This window comes from Rhinatrema bivittatum, chromosome 6 (genome assembly GCF_901001135.1).
Source record: "Rhinatrema bivittatum chromosome 6, aRhiBiv1.1, whole genome shotgun sequence".
Lineage (NCBI taxonomy): Eukaryota > Metazoa > Chordata > Amphibia > Gymnophiona > Rhinatrematidae > Rhinatrema > Rhinatrema bivittatum.
Window position 1 is genome coordinate 353,016,160 of NC_042620.1, and position 19,953 is coordinate 353,036,112.

Here is a 19,953-nt window from a genome sequence, read left to right on the forward strand (position 1 = left end):
CCATGTGAAGTTCTGAGTACCTTTCCCACCAGAGGCCAAGGTGGGAACAGAGAAGGACATCATGAGGCTGGGGAGGACAAGGGCATCCATGCCCTCCGAACAGTGCTCTCTTTTGTGACTGAAGAACCTGAGAGCCTTTGCATTGCCCAGGTGGTCATCAGATCCAAGTAGGGAGCTCCCCACTTGTGCACAACCAGATCCATCGCCTGACAACTCCCACTCTGGGATCTAGATGTTGATGACTGAGGAAGTCTGCTTGAACATTCTCCTTCCCCACAATGTGGGAGGCAGCCAGTCTATTCAGATGGCAATATGCCCAGGAGAGAAGCTTGCTGGCTTCCAAGGCCACCAGACGACTCCTGGTGCCACCCTGGTGGCATTCTCAGAGAGGACTCGTACTGCCTTGCAACAGATAAAGGGTAGGAAGGACTTCAGTGCCAGATGAACCACTTGTGTCTCCAGACGATTGATGTGCCACTGGGACTGAACTGAGGACCAGAGCCCCTGAGTAGACTGGTTGTCACTGCTCCCCAGTTGATGAGGTTGGCATCCGTCGTAACAATAATGCACTGGGGAGTTTTCAGAGGCATTCCCTTCAAAAGGTGTGAGAGAGCCACCACTGCATGCTGGCAATGGTAGAGGTGTCCGAAATGTCTCCGAAACTGGCTTCCAGCAGGACAGCAAAGCTTTCTGTAATGGACACATATGTAAAGGCCCATGGAACCAAACAGATAGTTGAAGCCAAAGACCCCAGGATCTGAAAGTAGTCCCAGGCTGTGGGTACTGAAAGGGATAGAAGATTTTGCACTTGATCCATGAATGAGTGCCCAAGCCTTGGGCAGCAATACCTTGTCCACATGAGTGTCAAAGTGTGCTCCCAGGAATTCCAGGATCTGAGAGGGCTGAAGGTTGCTCTTGGAGAAGTTGACTATCCACCTGAGGGAGGTGAGGAATGTCAAGACTGTTGACTGCTATCTTGCAGAGTAACTGACTTGGCCCAAATGAGCCAGAACTCTGTCCTGGCAGAGAGCAGCCGCCACCACCATGACCTTGGTAAGTGTGTGGTGGCGAGACCGAACAGGAGTGCTCAAAACTGGAAGATGCTGAAACAAAGATACTTCTGATGTTCCTGGCAGATTGGGATGTGAAGGTAGGCCTCCATCAAGTCTAGAGAGGCCAGATATTTGCCTGAGCGAACTGCTGCTATAACCACCCTCAGGGTCTCCATTTAAAAATGAAGAACCCTGAGGGCCCGGTTGACTCTTGAAGTCCAGAATGGGGTGACAGGAGTAGTCCTTTTTGGGCACAATGAAGTAGATTGAATACTGGCCGGACCCCTGTTCCTGCAGAGGAACTGGGACTATGGCTCCGAGTTCTTGCAGCCTGACAAGAATCTGGCTCACTGCTGTACACTTCAGACTTCTGCAGGGATAAAATTAGGTAGCAGTCTGGGAGGTCCTGAGCAAATTCTAACGTAGCCTTTTTCGACTACTTTGAGGACTCAATGATCAGTCATAACTTTGACCCATTCCTCGAAAAACAGGGACAGATGTCCACCTAGGTTGGGACTGGGCCGGCCGCATTTCATTGTGAGGAGGACTGTGGCAGAGCCTGGCAGGTTACCATCCCAGAAGGGACTTCGGCCCAGAAGGGACTTCGGCCATGAAAGGAATGAGACCACGACTGGGCCTGGTCGCTGAGTAATAAGACTTGCCTGCTGCATGAGACTGCTACAGACTGTCACCTGTATACCTAAAGCCAGGACCTAAAAAAATGCACTTGAGATGCAGTTCCAATTTGCGATCCTGAATATCCTTCAATGCTGTAGCCCCCACCACCGGGATAGTGGTGCATTTGGTGACTGCGGAGACTGACGTGTCCACCTTGGGAACCTTAAGCATCTCTAGACATTGGTCAGGTGGGGGATAGAGTTTGTCCATTGCCCTACCCACTCGGAGACCTGATTCAGGGACTCCCATTCTTGGAGTAGCTGCATGAGCATGGAATGGAATGGGAATATACGTGGAGGAGCCCTAAGTCCCATGTCCATGTTTCCTGGAGTAGCAGTGGAATCTCAATCCCCAGCTCATCCAATACATAGGGAATGAGCAGATCCAGCTCTTCCCTTTAGAACAATCTTAGGCCCTGTGGGTAGTCTCCCTCAAAAGGAGGATTTGGAAGAAGTAAATCTGAGTCCGGATCAGTATCAGGGAGAGAGGAGGGTCTGGGTAGCTGGAACGCCTGGCACGGTACGGACTCTGACAGAGCCCTGTGAATCTGGAGCTTTAGGGGGCTGGGAGATGAACCATCCTGTTTCTGCAGACTGGCCAAGTAGGATTTGTGCAGTAAAAGCACATAATCAGTGGAAAATAGATGCTGAGACTTCCCAGATAATGGGAGAGGGGGGACTAGGTGAGAAAGATCAGGGACCCCCTTTGAGGAGTCTACAGGACTTAAATCTGGCAGCAAATTAGAAAACTCCGGCTCCCCTCAAGCCCCAAAATCCACTGTTAGACCCAAGCTCAAAATGGCTGCTGTTCCCATGGTTTTCTGAGAGGGAGCCAGCCTGGAAACACATTTGGGAGCCTGACCACGGACTGCCAACTTTGCCAGAGGGACCCTCTCCGCCCAGAAAACAATCTGAGCACAGCCCATTGCGGGAAACCCGCAAAGCAGGCTCCCTGCAGGCTAGACAGTAAGTTGAATGTGGCGAGCAGGGGAAAGCTGCCGTGGAGAAACTAAACCGCTGAGCCTGGCTTCACTTGCAAGCGGGAGCAGGCGAGTAAACCCTGCTCTGCTGCTTCCCCTTGTCCTCTGATTGAGTGAGCAAGCTGTGCCTCTAAATTAAATATTTCAGGCTGTTTTAAAAACATAAGAAAATGCCATACTGGGTCAGACCAAGGGTCCATCAAGCCCAGCATCCTGTTTCCAACAGTGGCCAATCCAGGCCCTAAGAACCTGGCAAGTACCCAAAAACTAAGTCTATTCCATGTTACCATTGCTAATGGCAGTGGCTATTCTCTAAGTTTTGTTTGGGTTTTTTGTACAAGAGCAGAGGTGTTATACTTCTCTAGGGTCAAACAAGCCAAAAGGGGGAGTGACTGGATCACCAGTAAACACCCCAAGCCAGGCAATTAGTCACTGGGGATAAGGAATCCTGGGCTGAATACTCAAGGGGCAAGCCCCCCTAGGACCCTGTAAGAGCTAGGAGACAAGTGTTAGATTTTGAATTTTTTTTTTTTATTATAAGAATTAGATAGGTAATACTTGCTTGATCCAGAAAAGTAGATGTATGAAGGAAGAGATCTGAAAGAAATAAATTGGTAAAGAAAGGGAACCGCAGGTTCAAATGCCTGCATCTGCTGGAGACAAATACTGAAGGGATGCAGGGTGGGCTCTGCCTGATATAGGATACTCTTAGTTTTTCTGTCTCCATCTGCTGGACAGGAGGCTCAATCCACTGTCTGGACTGATCTGGGTATGTACAGGGATGGTCAATTCTCAGTGAAAATGGGTAAACTGGAGTCTCTCGGATCTGTACTTGGACCAGTGCTTTTCAATATTTATAAATGGTCTGGAAAGGAATACAAGTGAGATTGTATTATCTGCACATTTGACTAAGTTATTTAAATCACAACTTGATTGTGATAAAGTTGCAGGTAGTCCTTGTGAGACTGGAAGATGAAGTTTAATGTGGATAAGTGACCAACTAACAACCTGAGGAAGTGTCAAGGCTTGGCCACTTTTCCAGGAGAAACCCCTGGAGGTTTTATCAAAAGTGGGCCCTCCTGTACTTCAGTAACTGTTGGCACCGGGGACTCTGCTAGATTGACCACCCTGCTAAAGACTGCAACAGTTCCATCACTTGGTGCAAGCAATGACAGTGTGCCCTTATCCTTGCCTGGATGAACCAGCCATCCTAGCAAGGATGCACCAAGATTTGTTTTAAAGTTTTTCTAGACTGACATTTGTTGTGGAAACATCAGTTTACATATAACAGGAAATGCAGTGTAAAGGCTTTAAAATGAACGGTATAACTAACAAAGAGGGAGGGATGGGGACATAGCTAATTAAATATAAGTTAACTTCATTAGGAAACATTTTAACTTCAATATGAGATTTTAAGTTAAACAGAGGGAAGATTATGTTTTTACCTCCCAATATAACCTATGTAAAATACTGAAATGGTGGGGTTCAATGGGGGTGTAGAGGAGAGAAGATAGTGTAGATCAGGGAAACTAGGAATAATTTACATAATGAATGATATGGAGAACCAAGGATTTGTGAATGATATACTTTTAGACCCACTCCACAATTATATGTATTAGGAAGGGGGAGAAGGCGTGATTCAGGGGCCTTTGTTCTGTAACACTACCACCACCCCCTTAGTGAATGTCTGCAGCACTGTTGTGAGCCCAACTGGGAGTGCTCAAAACAAAAAAAAAAAGTGTTGCCTAGTACAACTGCAGGAACCTCAAAATGTTCCTGCTAGTGTAGGTATGCTTGCATGAGATTGAGGGATGCTAAGAATTATCCCTTGTGAATGGCCACAGTCACTGATTATGAAGTCTCAAGAACAGAGCCCTCAGAGCTGTACTCACCTTCTGGAGGTCTAGACTGAGCAGATGACTCCATCTCTGTGGTGCTGAAGGATGGAACCTGTGCTCCTGGGGGCATGGGAGCTATTGCTTCCAAGTACATTTAACTGGTTGAGAGAGAGAGTGGCCTGAACCACTTGCATTTCCCTGGAAACTGACAGCTTCCCAAATCACATGAGCAAGCTACTGCTTAGCCTTCTCCAATGCCTGCTAGGACCCAGTGATCTGTTCTTGTTCTGGTCCTTGAAGAGAACCAGCTGCACCACATTGCATGGCCTTGGCTCCCCTTGTCTGGAGTGAGCCTGGGTGAGTTTATGCAACCCTTTAAATGAGACCTGTTAGTTCACTCAGCAGCAGTGGCCATCTCTTTACCTGCCTGGAAAGTTCTTCTTATTCTCCCCTTTGGCTTCACTGGGTAATTTGTGACCCTTGGGACATCCAGAGTCTTCACAATGTGGTCCAAATCTTCCAACCCTTAGTGGCAGATCTCAGCTAAGACTGCCAGACATCTGACCAACTTTGCAGGCACAAGAGGTACTGGGACAAAAACAACAATATTCCTAGCTGCCATATGCAGCAGGTCATACAAGGCCTCAGAAGTATGCCACCTCAGCTGCCAGGCTATTTTGCAGCCACAAATTGTTGTACCCAGTGCAAGAGGTGTGGCAGGAAGTTACTGCAAACTGCAGCCTGCATGCTCAGCACTCAGACCTGGGTCTCAAGCTAGACTTCAACTTCTGCTCCTGGGCTGCCACCAGTACTGCTAATCCTGCCACTGGAAAGGTGGCCTTCAGGATCACTGCTGAAACCAACACATCCACCTTTGATAGCTTCAACAGCTCCAAAGCATCCTCTGGTAGCTTTGTCATTGTCCTTTCATTCTTTACCAACTGGTAAAATAGGAATGCTTTAGTTGGGCCTTAGAGATCCTTTGACAGGGTCACCCAGTCATGACAGGGCTTTATACCAATTGAATCCCCAATTTAAGATGTAAGGGATTAAAGGCATGCATTCCTCTTGGGACAGCTGAACCTCCTGGGTCACCACCTACTACCAGGGCCTCTCCCAACCCTGCAGGACCCATGTCAGTCTACCAGATCAGACTGTGGAACTCCTATCCATATTCAAATCTGTCTGCCATCATGTCAGATGTAGTTCCCAGACTGGGGTATGGCCCTGCCAGATCAACCCCTCCAGAGAATCCAATCTCTTGGGTGTAGCCTGAGTCAGAGGACTGCATGCCAGCAGCACCCTTTCACACTGAAAGAGTAGTACAAGCTCAGCAAAACCATATCCTGTGAATCAGAATCCCTTCATTTCTACTCTGAATCCACTTGTGGACCCTTCTGCTCAGGCATGGTTGGAGAAAGCTTGGGGAGAAGCCTCCCTGCAGCTCCCCTGTCCTCTCCAGCAGCTCCCATGCTGCTGGAGAGGACAGACTTACCCTACCTCAGCTGACCAGGTCACTCTGAGTCCCATCAGCTGTGTTGCCAGTGCTGCCCTCACCTATAAAACCCAGCTAATGAAAGCTGCAATCAGCAATGGCTGCATAAGCAGCAGCCTTTTCCATGGTCAGCTGACACTGCCATCATGCATCCCTCCTACAGAGATACCATACTGGTACACCAGCTGCTCCCCAGTCTCACAATGCTGTTGGCAACTACCTCCTCCCTCAGATGGATCTAATCCTGTACCATGGCTGTCTACCCAAGAGAAGAAAAAAAACCACCAGTTCTTCACTCCCCTCCCCAGCCCTGAAGTAGAGATAAAAACAAGCTTTCCTGATGCTGCTTTTGGTACTGGGCCAAGGACAGGGAGGCAGGGCCAGATAGAACTGTGCCCAGAGGTGTGGCTCCGTGTCAACTTCCTGCTCACTGTGCTTTCACTGGAGGGATGGTCCTAACACCCAGAACAATTTATGCATTTGAACCCTAAAAAAAAAAAAAACCGCTTTAGAAAACGATTAAGCTAACTTGACAGAAAGTTGCATCACCACCACCTCCATCACTCAGAGCTTCAGTTACAAGCAAAGCCAGGCATCCTCATTGGACTGAAAACAGAGGCAGGAATCCAAGGTGACAATCACTTGAATTTCCAAGTGACATGTTTTAGTGGAACACAAAGCAAATAGCCACCAGAATGATTTTTAAACAGATTTTAAGTGGTAGTGTTAAACAGTTTACCACACAAGTACTGAGAGGCTTAGTTAAAAGCAGTCCATTAGGATTCTCCACAAGAAATTTCCACTTCCAAAGACTTGGAAACGCTTTTAAAAGGCAAGTAAAAACAAAACCCATAAAGTATGCAGTTGAATACGCAGCCTAATACTCACCACAGCAAACAAAAAGCTGAGAAATGTATTGTTGCTATTTAGTCTCAGTGATGCAGTGTCATTGTCACAGCTTCCAGTGCCATTTGTGTTACTGGGATCAATGTTGATGACAACCCAGGTAGTCTAAAGAAATTAACAATAAAGTAGCTTACACAAGTGTAAATACAAGAAGATAGTTAAGTAACATCTCCAATATTGCCCTTATCTGAATGTAGATTCTTAGTGTAGACAGACTCAGGACCAATGGGTTATGCTCTCCTGCCAGATGGAGAGATTTCAAAGCTGTCACCCTATACATACCCCTGCAGTAACCTCAGCTCTCCAGTATTCTCTTCAAAAGCCACTGAAAACACTTGATTTAAGGAGGAGATTGATAACCATACCTGTTCTGAACCTCAGTAAGAATATACTGCCCTGATCTAGGGTCTGGATGAAGGCTTACCTGTAATCTCTTGGAATCAATATCCACTCCATGGGTGAATCCTTGGCACCTTCACCTTGGGCAGCCAGGGGCAGGATGCTAAGTCCATCTGTCTGCACTAAGGAAGACACGCCAGGTAAGTAAGTGTGGACCCAGATCCCATGGGATGTACAAAAGCTACTCCCAATCAGTGCACGAGGCTGCCCATGGTCTGGTTAATACTGCCCTTGCAAAGGCTGCCTCTTCTCTGGCCTGTATGTCCAGATGATAGAATCTGAAGGTGTGCAGGGACCACCATGTTGCTGCTGAGTCTTAACTTCTGCCCGAGCACTGATGGAATGAGCTTTAACCTGAGACGGTAATTTTATTTATTTAAAATTCTTTTAATATACCGATGCTCAAGATGAAGGTCTTATCGTACCGGTTTACAGCATAACCAGGTGTAACAGATTAAATAGAAGAAAGTTACAATGAACAGGTAATGGCTTTGCCTCTAGATAAGCTCCCATGACCACCTCCTTAATCCCGCAAGCTATGGTAGCCCACAAAGCTGATTCACCCTGCTTACTTCCACTGTGAAGGACAAACAGGTGGCCCATCTTTTGGACTGTTTCTGAAGCTTCCAAATACTGCACCAAAAAGTCTGACATCCAAAAGATGAATGAAGTGATATTCCTCCATGTCCTTGAGTTTAGCTAGGGATGGCAACAAAACATGCTGATTCAAATAAAACTTTAGACTACCTTGGGCAAGGATGGAACGACATGAAGGTGCAATGCTCCTGGAGGCATCTGGAGGAACAGTTCAACAATGCTTGCAATTCAGAGATGTGATGTGCCAAGCATATAGCCACCAGGAACACCCTTTAAGGTTAATGCAAGGAAAGATTGCAGTGGTCAAAGTGGGACCTGGCAAATGTTCCAATACTAGATTAAGATTCTAAAAGCAAACTGGCAACTGTAGGGGAGGCTGAAGGTGCTTCACTCCCTTCAGAAAAGACCATGTCTGGGTGAGCTGACAGGGAGGCTCTGTTCATCACACCCCTGAGACAGGAGAAAGATGCCACCTGTACCTTCAAGGAGTTAAGGGCCAAACCTTTATACAAGTCACCCTGTAAATTCCTGAATAAGTGGGATTTTAACTGCCCAAGGGTGGGCACAGCACTCCACACCAGCACATATGCTAGGGATGTGGAGAACTTAAGAGTGTGAAGTAAGGTGATTACTGCTGCCAAATATCTTCATCAGGTGAGCCCTTCAAGGGCCAAACCATAAGAAAGAACAGTCTTGGATCCTCGTGAAGGCCTGGTCCCTGATGTAACAGGTCCCTGTGTGGTGGATGTTACAGAGGGTTCTCTACATGTCCAAATACTGGACACCTGGGCCAGTCTGGAGCTACTAATAGGACTAAACCTCTGGTGTCATTTTCCAAATTACCCTGTCGGAAGATATAGCAACTCTTCTGGTCAGAGCTGAAAGAGGGCATCTATTCTCATGGATCTCTTAGCCTGAAGAATCTGGGAACCTTTGTGTTGTGAGATGTGGCCAGCAGGCCCCAGCTATCTATTTATACCAATTGCATCCCCAATCTACTATCAGTTGAAAGGCTTTGTTTGACAACACCCACTCTCCTGGTTCCAGACTCTCCCTGCTTAAAGTCTGCTCTAATGTCTTTCCCTGCAATGTGGGAGGCAAGTTTGTAGATGTATTTCCACCTATTTCATAAGGTCTCTTGAGACTTGCTGGCTTTGTTCCTCCCAGGCTGTTGTAGACTCATTGCATTGTCTGATGTGGACTGCTTGACCCTGGAGTCTGTGGCTGAGTTTTAAGCATGCCAGCCTTACTGCCTGGGCTTCTAGGCAATTGATGTTCCAGAGGGCCTCTTCCTGCATCCAGTGTCCCTGGCAGTGAGCTTCCCAGCCCCAGTCTCACCTGTTGAGAACCAGTCAATTTGGGGATGAGAACACACCCCTGCTCAGATGAGCCTCCTGCAACTACCACTGAGGCAAGAGCAGACTAATAGTCTTGAGACTGGCTTCCAATGTGACAGCAGTGAGAGTTGAAGTGTGCCCTTGCCCATGGCACTACCAAGGTTGCTGCCATCAAACTGAGAACTTTGAGATAGCTCCACACTGTTGGGTGTATTGTTTGTCAATAGACACCTGGGACATAAACTTCCATATCCATGTGGTCAGGAAGAAGATCTTACCCTGCTTGGTGTCAAACAGGACAGGCTTGAGAATGCTATTGTACAGGTTTACTACCCAACCAAGTTCCTGAAGCAAGGAAATCACCCTGATGGTCACCTGGAAGCTCTCTCCCACAGACTTGGCCCAGATCAACCAGTCATCCAAGTACAGGTGTATCAGGATTCCTTCTCTTCAACATGCCACCATGACCATAATCTTGGAGAATGTTCTAGGGGTGGTGGCTAGGCCAGAGGGCAGTGCTCAGAACTGATAATGGCACACCAATACTGCAAAGTGTAGGAAGCATTTGTGTTCTTGGATTTGAATATGTAGGTAGGCCTCAGATCCAGGAATGTTAGGAACTCTCCTAGTTGTATGGTTATTATGGAGCACAAGGTTTTCATGCAGAAATGACTCTTGTAGGTGATCATATATACATAGAAATGACAGCAGAAAAAGATCACAGCCCATCTAGTCTGCCCAACAAGCTCCCACACTTATCTGTTTCACCGACCACCAAGTTCAGGGCCCTTGTTTGTAACTGTTTGATTTGAATTTCCTGCCACCCCTGCCATTGATGCAGAGTAAAGGAGTTGCATCAAAGGTGAATCATAAGGCTTAATGGTTAAGGGTTGTAATTGCCAAAATAAGCAAGCTAATACCACGCTTATTTGTTTACCCAGAATGTATAGTTCAGTCCTTTGTTGTCTGAATGCAAATCCTCTTTCCACATTTCTCCTTGCCGTTGAAGCAGAGAGCAATGTTGGAGTTGCATTAATTGTGAAGGCTTGAGTAAGGGTATTAATCACCAGGTAGTAGCCATCATTCCAGCAAGTCACCCCCATGGCTCTTTTATTCCCATCCTCTAGCCTTTATCCCATGCCCCTTTGAAATCCTTCAGTTTTAGTCTTCACCACTTCCTCCGGAAGGGCATTCCAGACATCCACCACTTCCTTTCTCTTACTAGATATTCCTCTATGCAGCCCAGCATTCTTCTGGCTTTAGCTATCGCCTTGTCACATTGTTTTGCCGATGACTCAAGGTCCAGGATGGGATGAAAAGAACCTTCCTTCTTGGGTATGTTGAAATAGAGTATTGTCCTGTATTTTCCTGTGGTGTAAGTACTGGAATTACAGCCCTCATCCTGATGAGCCTTTTAGAGTAGAGTAATCTCCACTACTCCACTGCCTGCTTTTTGTGCTGGGAGTGGCAAGGAGACATGAATGTCCCAAGGAGTACTGTGAAATGCTAGCACATATCCTTGTATGACCTCCAATACCCATTTTTCTGAAGTGATTGACCCACTGTTGGTAAGAGACAGTCAAACCCCCTCTACTCATTCCAAAGATGGAGTGGCCAATTTTCATTGGTAAGTTTGGTATGAGCCTGAACCCAAACCTGTCCCTTAGGCTGCAGACTACACAGGGTGCTGCACCTGCTTCCTCTTATTGTCTGGTAGCTGGGGAACTTGCCCCATTTACTGGCTAGTTTTTCCAATTAGGAGTGATTCTTTAAAGAGCAGCATTGTAAAGTTGGCCTTTGAGACTGTCACACCAATTCTGTAACCATAGCTGTCTTCTGGCTGCTACCACTGAGGCCACTCCTCTGGCTAAATTATGGATTAAATCATAGCCCATGTTTGCTAAAGGCAGTGGTGGGTTCCATAGCTGCTCTGGAATTCACCATGATGTCATCCACCTCCTGCAATAGAAGATGTAGATGAATGAGCTACCAGGGAACAACAAGATGCAATCTGTAAGGTCATTGCTACTGCATCAGTGGCTTGTTTATGGATGACTCCCATTTGCCTATTGCGTGCATCTTTTAAAGCCTCTTCTCCCTCCACTGGGAGGGTTGTGTGCTTGGAGATGGTACAGACTAGGGCATCCACTTTAAGGAAAATGCACATGCTCTCACTACTGGATCCAGCAGGTATAGAATCTTTGTCCCCTTTTAAGCTTGCTTCTGTGTTGTCCTTTCCAGGTCAAATCAGCTCCTGGATGGCTTCCAGAACTGGAAAGTAGCAAGAGACTTTCTGCAGGGAAATCAGAATGGAGGAGAAGTTACTTACCTGATCATTGTTTTCCTTAGTGTAGACAGATGGACTCAGGACCAGTGGTATTGTGCTCTTCTGCTAGCAGGTAGGAGACAGTCCGATTTCAAAGCAGATATCACTCTAGATATACCCCTGCAGTAACCTCAGCTCTTCAGTATTCTCTTTGAAAAGCCATTGTGGATATATTTTTGCTTAAATAACTTGATTAAACTTGAGTAAAACTTGGAACTGGTTCAACTAGTTTCCAAACTAGAGACTGCCAGTGCACTCAACCAATTAATGCCGACACCGGACAAACTGGGTGTCTTGAACTAGGGGTAGGCTGCAGCTTACCTGTATTTGATTAGTCTTGAGGTTTGCTATCTGAGGGTCTCCTTTTCTGGGGCAGCTGTGGGCAGGATGCCAAGTCCATCTGTCTACACTAAGGAAAATGAAATTCAGGTAATTAATGGCTCCATTTCCTAGCGTGTAGCCAGATGGACTCAGGACCAGTGAGACGTACAAAAGCTACTCCCAGACAGGGCAGGAGGCTGCCTGTGGCCCACTTAGTACTGCCCTTGTGAAGGCTGTGTCTTCTTGGGCTTGAACATCCAGGTGGTAGAACCTGGAGAAGGTGTGTATGGAGGACCACTTTGCTGCCTGACAGTAGCTTGGTTTCTGCCCAAGAAACTGCCGGTGCCCTTGTAGAATGAGCCTTAACCTGTAGGGTTAAGGGCTTCCCTGCCTCTATGTATGCTGCCTTGATCCAGTGGGCTCTGGTTGCCTGCGAGGCTGCTTCCCCTTATTTCTCCCTGCTGTGAAGAATGAAGTGGTCTGTTCTGTGCACCGGTTTAGAGCTTTTCAGGTCCTGCTCTAGGAGTCTGCTGACATTTAGATGGTGAAGAAGGTGTGAATCTTAGAGTCCTTATGTTCGTCCAGAGATGGTTTGTTCAAGTGAAACTCTGAAACCATTTTTGGTAGGAAGGAGGGGACAGTGTGCAGTTGTATGGTTCCAGGTGTGAACCTAAGGAATGGTTCCTGACAGGATAGTGCCTGTAGTTCGGAGAAGCGATGAGCTGAACATATTGCCACCAGGAATAGCACCTTCAATGTTTAAGAGATGTAGTGAGACTGCATGTTGGTCTGAAGGAATCCCCAGCTAGGAAGTCTAAATACTAGATTGAGATTCCATAGAGGCACTGGCCACTTTAGGGGTGGATGGAGTTAACCCCTTTCAGGAAGTGGGACAAATCTGGATACAGTCTACTTCAGCTCTGAAGCAGGCCAGTGTGGCTACTTGGACCTTGAGGGAGTTGAGTGAAAACCCCTTCCTATTGTCCTGTAGCAACTCCAGAATGAGATCTTGGCTGTCTGTGAGAGTATCCCACAGTCCTCACACCAGGCTTCAAATACTCTCCAGATCCATAAGTATGACAGGGGTGTGGAGAACATGTGTGCTTGGAGCAGGGTGTCAATCACAGCCTTTGAGTAACCATGCTTTTTCAGGCGAGTCCTCAAGGGCCAGACTAAGAGAATAGAGACTGATCTTTGTGGAGAATCGGGCCCTGCTGGAGAAGGTCCCGTGTAGAGGTAGGCACAGAGGGTTCCCCGCAAGGAGTCTTTGCATGTTGTGTACCATGGTAGTCTTGGCCAATCCAGGGCCACTAGTAGAACTAGTCCCCTGTGATGTTCTCTTGTGGATGACCTTGCCCAAGTCAGTCTTCCTCTGGCCAAGTCTGAAGGGGTGTGGCTCTCGTCTGTGGCTGAAGAACCTGGGGACTTGGGCACAGAAATGGATGGCCAGTAGATCCATGGCTGGGAGGCCCCAGCAATTTACTATCAGTTGGAAGGCTGTGGTTGACAGTGTCCATTCTCCTGGATCCAGGCTCTCTGCTGAAATGTCTTTTCCTGCAATGTAGGAGGCAGAGATCCCTTGTAGGTTTATCTCTGCCCATGCCATGAGAGGGTCTATCTCCAGAGACACCTGCTGGCTCCTCCCTGGTGGTTAAAGCAAGCAACTGTTGTGTTGTCTGACATTACTCAAATTGCTTTGTGTCTGTGGCTGAATTGCAGACTGCTCGAGCTTCCAGGCTGTTTATGTTCCATTCTGCCTCGGCAGTCAGTTCCTAACAGTGGGCTCCCCACCCTTGTAGGCTTGCATGTGTGGTGAGCAAGGTCCAGTTTGGTGGGGATAGGCTTACTCCTCTGCTTAGGTGGTCTTCCTGTAGCCACCACTGGAGATGAGAACATACCTCTGCTGGTATGTTGAGGCAAATTGAGTAGTCCTGGAAAGTGGGTTCCATTGTGACAGTAAGAAGTGCTGGAGCGGTTGCATATGGGCCCTTGCCCATGGGACAACCTCCAGGGTTGATGCCATGAGGCCGAGTAAGATAGTCCCATCAGTTTTTCTCCTCGGAGGAGGGATAAAGACTGTTTGGTGTCAAAACAGGCCCCGAGGTACTCTAGCAATTGAGAGGGCTGCAGACTGCTCTGCCCATGTTCATGACAGAGTTCCTGCAGTAGGCTCTTGACTCTGGTCACCTGTCAGTTCTCTTCTGAAGACTGCCTTGATCAGCCAGTCGTCCAGGTAAGGGTGTACCAGGATCCCTTCCTTCCTCAGTGTTGCCACCACGATTTTGGTGAAGGTTCTGGGGACGGTTGCTAGGCTGAAGGGTAGCACTCAGAACTGGTAATGTTGACCCAGTATCATGGTGCAGGAAGCACTGGTGATCCTGATGGACTGGGATGTGAAGGTAGGCTTTGGAAAGGTCCAGGGAGGTTAGGAACTCTCCCAGTTGTACTGCCATTAGAGCAAATAGTTTCCATGTGGAAGTGTAGTACCCACAGATGACCGTTTATGTTCTTGATATCCAAGATGGGCTGGAATGATCCTTCCTTCTTGGGAATGACAAAATAGATGGAATAGCACCCTGTATTTTGTTGGGACGTGGGAACTGGAGTTATTGCCTTGTTAGTGTTTTCAACTGCCAGTGTAACATCAGTTTGTCTTGAGGGATGCTGTGGAACTCGAGAGTAACCTTCTCGAATGTTTAGTACCGATTTGACAGAGTAGGATTAAATGGGCAATTTTCTCAGTGGAAGGGAGTGGACAGTGGAGTGCCTCAGGGATCTGTATTGGGACCCTTACTTTTCAATATATTTATAAATGATCTGGAAAGAAATGATGATGAGTGAGGTAATCAAATTTGCAGATGACACAAAATTGTTCAGAGTAGTTAAATCACAAGCAGATTGTGATAAATTGCAGGAAGACCTTGTGAAACTGGAAAATTGGGCATCCAAATGGCAGATGAAATTTAATGTGGATAAGTGCAAGGTGACGGACCCAAGAAACAAAGCGGTAGCCGATCCAGTGAGCTGTGTAACAGTGACGACAATGGGAATCGGATAAAAACAAGCCCTTTATTAAAACACCCGACTCTGGCCGAGTTTCGCTCCCTTGCACAGAGCTGCCTCAGGGGCAACTAGAAATGGACATATAAATGATTAATACACATATATATAAAAAAATGAATTACATATATATGAAACTAAATATAGACTTACATACATTCAAAATATACCAAAAAATTGTCATATTATAAAAACAAAAACAAAATAACTACATATATGTGTGTATAGACTTATGGATACAAAAACTTAAATGACAACATGTATGGCAAACATAAAATAGGTATGAACCGAGTATAAAATGCAGTGTGTTGGGAATAAAAAATGAACAAATGAAAAAATGCAAAGAATGGAGAGAAGGTGACTGTGTCATATGCAATATAAAGATATATAAATCTCATGGAGTCAATATTGGTTACAAACCAAATTATTAAGACAATGTGTAAAATCTGAATAATTTAATCACAATATATCCAATGCTTACTTCATTAAACCAGGACTTGAAATGGTCAATGTAGAAAATATCGCATTGGTTTTCCTAAGCAAACAAAAACAAAACGGGTCAACTAAATAAATGAAAAAAAAAAAAAACCCAAACATGTGAAAAAAATATAGAAAAAATTATATATAATGCAAATGTGAAACAAGAAGAAATAGAAAAACAAAAGCAAAAAATAATGAAAAACTGGTGAATCAAAAAGAATTATTAGTGTATCTGGAAGAGTCTACCTACAGTGTAGTTGATTTCACACCGAAACAATTAGATTTTCTCTTAACCACATAGCGGTGCTATGTGATACCAGCAATGAAGTCAAAAGCGTTCAGTGTATATTAACTGTAATGAACAAAAGAATATATGATCACACAGTACACATCAACTGTGTAATCAATGAATTGATAAGCCCATATATATTATTTTGTAATCTTAAGAAAAAACAGCAAAAAACTGACAGAAACAGCTTATACGTATTCTTGGACAATACTGCAATAACTATGATTAAAGGACATGCTCCATTTCGGACTGCCGACTCACAGTAAATTTGGTACTTACAGATGTGACTTTGTTCTGTGGAACTGGGTCAAATAAGGATGCATCGAGACCTGTATATCAGGTTTTTCAACTGGGCAAAATATGGAAAAAAGATACAATAAAACCCAATGCTCAGGAGAACAAGTGGGAAACACCGCCCACAAGGGGAAGAGGAAGGGGAAGGGGATACTTCCATCATCAGTGATAAAAAATAGAGATACAGAAGAAGTGGGAAGGGTGATCAATTTATCTAGTAAAATTTTGAATACAGAAGAATTGTCCGTTTTAAATAAGGGTTTGTCCTTCGTTCCAACAAGTAGATATAATGCTTTCAAAACAAGGGTTGAATTATTCAAGTTCATTAGAAAACTAAAGATTATGAACATATTTTCAACCAAACCAGCAACAATGGATAATTCAATAGTGAAACCAACAAGCAAATGGGTACCCATTGGACCTCCAAATCCGATTATTCATACATTCGAAACACTCATACTCAAAGATATTACAGTCAAAGAAAGGAAATTTAGATATAAACATAATATAACAAAATCTGAAAGAGAGGCACTTACACAGTTAAGCAGAGATCAATCCATAGTGATAAAGTCAGCAGATAAGGGTGGATCAATTGTTGTGATGGACAAATCCAAATATGTTAATGAGATTGAGAGACAACTTAGAGATACTAATTTTTATGAAAAATTAAAAAATGATCCAACAGGATCTATCAAAAAAGTGGACAAAATTATAACCATCAGAGAGTCCGCTGGTTTTTTAACTAAGAAAGAGGTAGCATTTCTCAGAGTAGACTTTCCAATAATGCCAGTGATATATGTATTGCCAAAAGTACATAAATTGCTTCAAGATCCACCTGGTAGACCAATTATTTCAGCTAATGGCTCCCTACTAGAGCCATTAGCTGTTTTTGTTGACACCTTCCTACGACCACATGTATCATCCTATATACGTGATTCAGCCCACATGATTACGATACTTATGGATTTGCAAATAGAAAACAGATATAATTATGGCTACTTTAGACGTTGATTCACTTTATACAAACGTACCACAAAATAAGGCAGTTGAGAGTTGAGGAAACAGTGCACATACACAATTCAAACTCTCGCATACCCAATCAGTTCATCATAGAATTAGCTACATTAGCACTCACCAAGAATTTCTCTTAATCGTGAATATTTTATGCAAATAAAGGGTGTGGCAATGGGGTCTCCGATGGCCCCCTCTATTGCCAACCTCTATGTAGCTGATTTTGAACGAATGTTTTTAACAGAGCATCATTTTAAAGATAAGATTTTACTATGGAAAAGATACATTGATGATGTATTTTTAATCTGGAAAGGTAGCAGTGAGGTTTTATTACATTTTTTAGAATGGCTTAATAGTTTAGATCCAAATCTACATTTTAAAATGCAGTACAATTCAAAAGAGATACCTTTCCTTGACATACTCAAAAAAAACACAAAGGTTTTGAAACAGACATTTATCACAAACCCACTGACAGGAACAAATATTTATTATATGAGAGTTGTCATAAGTCACTCATACGCAATCTGCCTTATAGTCAATTCTTACGTTTGAAACGCTTATGCACAAATACTTCAACATTCAGGATGAGATCAGAGCAGATGAAACAACAATTTTTGGAGAGAGGTTACCCCAAAAGCTGTATAAATGAATGCTTTGCTAGAGCAGATCAACAACAGTGCACTGCCTTATTACAACCTCGGAGTAGAACTGTGACAAAAGAAAAAATGCACAAGATAGTATGTCCACTCACATTCACTGGTTTATCACACAAGTTATTAGGAAACATTGGCATATTTTGCAAGCTCTCCCCGTTTTTCAAGACAGACAAATAATGGAGGCAAATAAACGTGAGAAAAATCTAAAAGAATTCTTAGCACCTTCAGTCTTACCCATCTCACAGATTGAGATAAAGAGAGCAGTAGGACACAGCCCGTGTGGTGATTGTAGTGTTTGCACTGTAAATCTCAGAACACAGAGTTTGAACATTCCAAACACAGATAGAATTTTCAAACTCAATCACTTAAGTAATTGTAAAAGTTCAGGCGTTATATATGTGGCCATATGTCCCTGCAACAAATGGTATAGCAAATGTTGCTTACCTGATGTAACAGGTGTTCTCACAGGACAGCAGGATGTTAGTCCTCACAAATGGGTGACATCGAGGATGGAGCCCACCACGGAAAACTTCTGTCAAAGTTTAACAGAACTTTGACTGGCCCCTACTGGGCATGCCCAGCACGGCACTGACCCTGCAGCCAGCAGGGGTCTCCCTTCAGTCTGATTTTCAAAGCTACAGGCAGTGCCTAAAAAGTAAAAAATAAAACGAACCCAACACCGCGGGGTGGCGGGCGGGTTTCGTGAGGACTAACATCCTGCTGTCCTGTGAGAACACCTGTTACATCAGGTAAGCAACATTTGCTTTCTCACAGGACAAGCAGGATGGTTGTCCTCACAAATGGGTGAGTACCGAGCTGAGGATGTCCTTACTTACACCAAATGCACCCAACGGCGTGCAACAGGCACAACAACTGGGGTGGAATTTGGGAAAGGGCATCCGCACCCTCCCGGGAAGGTGGAAGGGTGTTGGTACATTACGTTGGAAAAGGTTACGCAAGACAGATTGGCCGAAGATGGAGTCCTGCCTTCCAGCTTTGTCCAAACAATAGTCGGCTGCAAAGGTATGGAGGGAACTCCAGGTTACAGCTCTGCAGATGTCAGGAAGCGGCACCGATCGAAGGTGTGCTACTGAAGTCGCCATGGCCCTCACAGAGTGTGCTTTAACACGGTCTTGAAAAGGAATGCCAGCTTGCTGATAGCAAAAAGAAATGCAGTCCGCCAACCAGGTGGAAAGAGCCTGCTTACCCACAGGTTGTCCCAACTTGTTAGGATGGAAAGAGACAAACAATTGAGTGCCCTTCCTGTGAGCAACTGTACGGTCTAGATAAAAAGCTAGAGCTCGTTTACAGTCTAGGGTATGCAGAGTCTGTTCCCCGGAGTTGGAGTCTGGCCTGGGAAAAAAGATAGGTAGTATGATGGATTAATATGGAACTCAGAAACTACCTTAGGTAAAAATTTTGGGTGAGTGTGGAGTACCGCCCGGTCCTGCAGGAGTTTAGTGTAAGGCGGATAGGTGACTAAGGCCTGTAACTCACTAACCCTACAAGCTGAAGTGATAGCCAAAAGGAATAACACTTTCCATGTGAGATACTTTAATTCACAGGAGTGGAGAGGTTCGAAAGGTGGTTTCATTAGATGACCAAGAACCAGATTAAGGTCCCAAGATGGGGCCGGAGGATGTAAGGGTGGCTTCAGATGGAGCAAGCCTTTAAGAAAGCGTGTTACCAGGTGTTGTACTGAAATAGGGACACCCCCGATACCTTTATGGAAGGCGGCTACCGCACTGACATGCATCCTTATGGAAGAGGTTTTAAGACCTGATTCTGAGAGATGCCATAAATAGTCTAAGAACTTAGAGATTGGACAGGAAAGGGGATCAAGGGACTGAGAAGTGCACCATGATGTGTACCTTTTCCATTTATATGAATAGGATCTTCTGGTGGAGGGCTTTCGTGAAGCTATCAGGACACGAGAAACCGAATCCGAAAGGTTAAATGGCTGAAGGACTAACCTTTCAACATCCATGCCGTCAGGGACAAGGCTTGGAGGTTGGGATGGAGGAGGCATCCGTCGTTTTGAGTGAGCAGATGCGGATCCGTTCCCAGAGGGATGTGCCTGCGGATGGAGAGATCCTGAAGTATGGGAAACCACACTTGGCGTGGCCAGTGGGGTGCTATCAGGATCACGGTTCCTCCGTCCTGGCGAAGCTTCACGAGAGTCCTTGACAGAAGAGGAAGTGGAGAGAATGCATAGAGCAGACCTGTCGTCCACTT

General features: G+C 45.3%; 1 protein-coding gene across 7 annotated transcripts in view; it reads right to left on the reverse strand.

Moving 5' to 3' along the window:
- LAMP2 (lysosomal associated membrane protein 2) overlaps positions 1-19,953 on the reverse strand; it is a 77,200-nt gene that overhangs the window by 24,285 nt on the left and 32,962 nt on the right. For 4 of the 7 annotated variants that reach the window (XM_029607846.1, XM_029607851.1, XM_029607845.1 and 1 more), the window contains exons 6-7: positions 15,470-15,523; positions 6,931-7,053 (exon numbers count right to left, since the gene is read on the reverse strand). The exons of 1 other annotated variant lie outside the window; for it this stretch is intronic. In XM_029607846.1, coding sequence (XP_029463706.1) covers positions 6,931-7,053; positions 15,470-15,523 — 177 coding nt within the window. The remainder of the gene's footprint in view (positions 1-6,930; positions 7,054-15,469; positions 15,524-19,953) is intronic. 2 more of the 7 variants (XM_029607848.1, XM_029607850.1) reach the window with 1 other exon arrangement.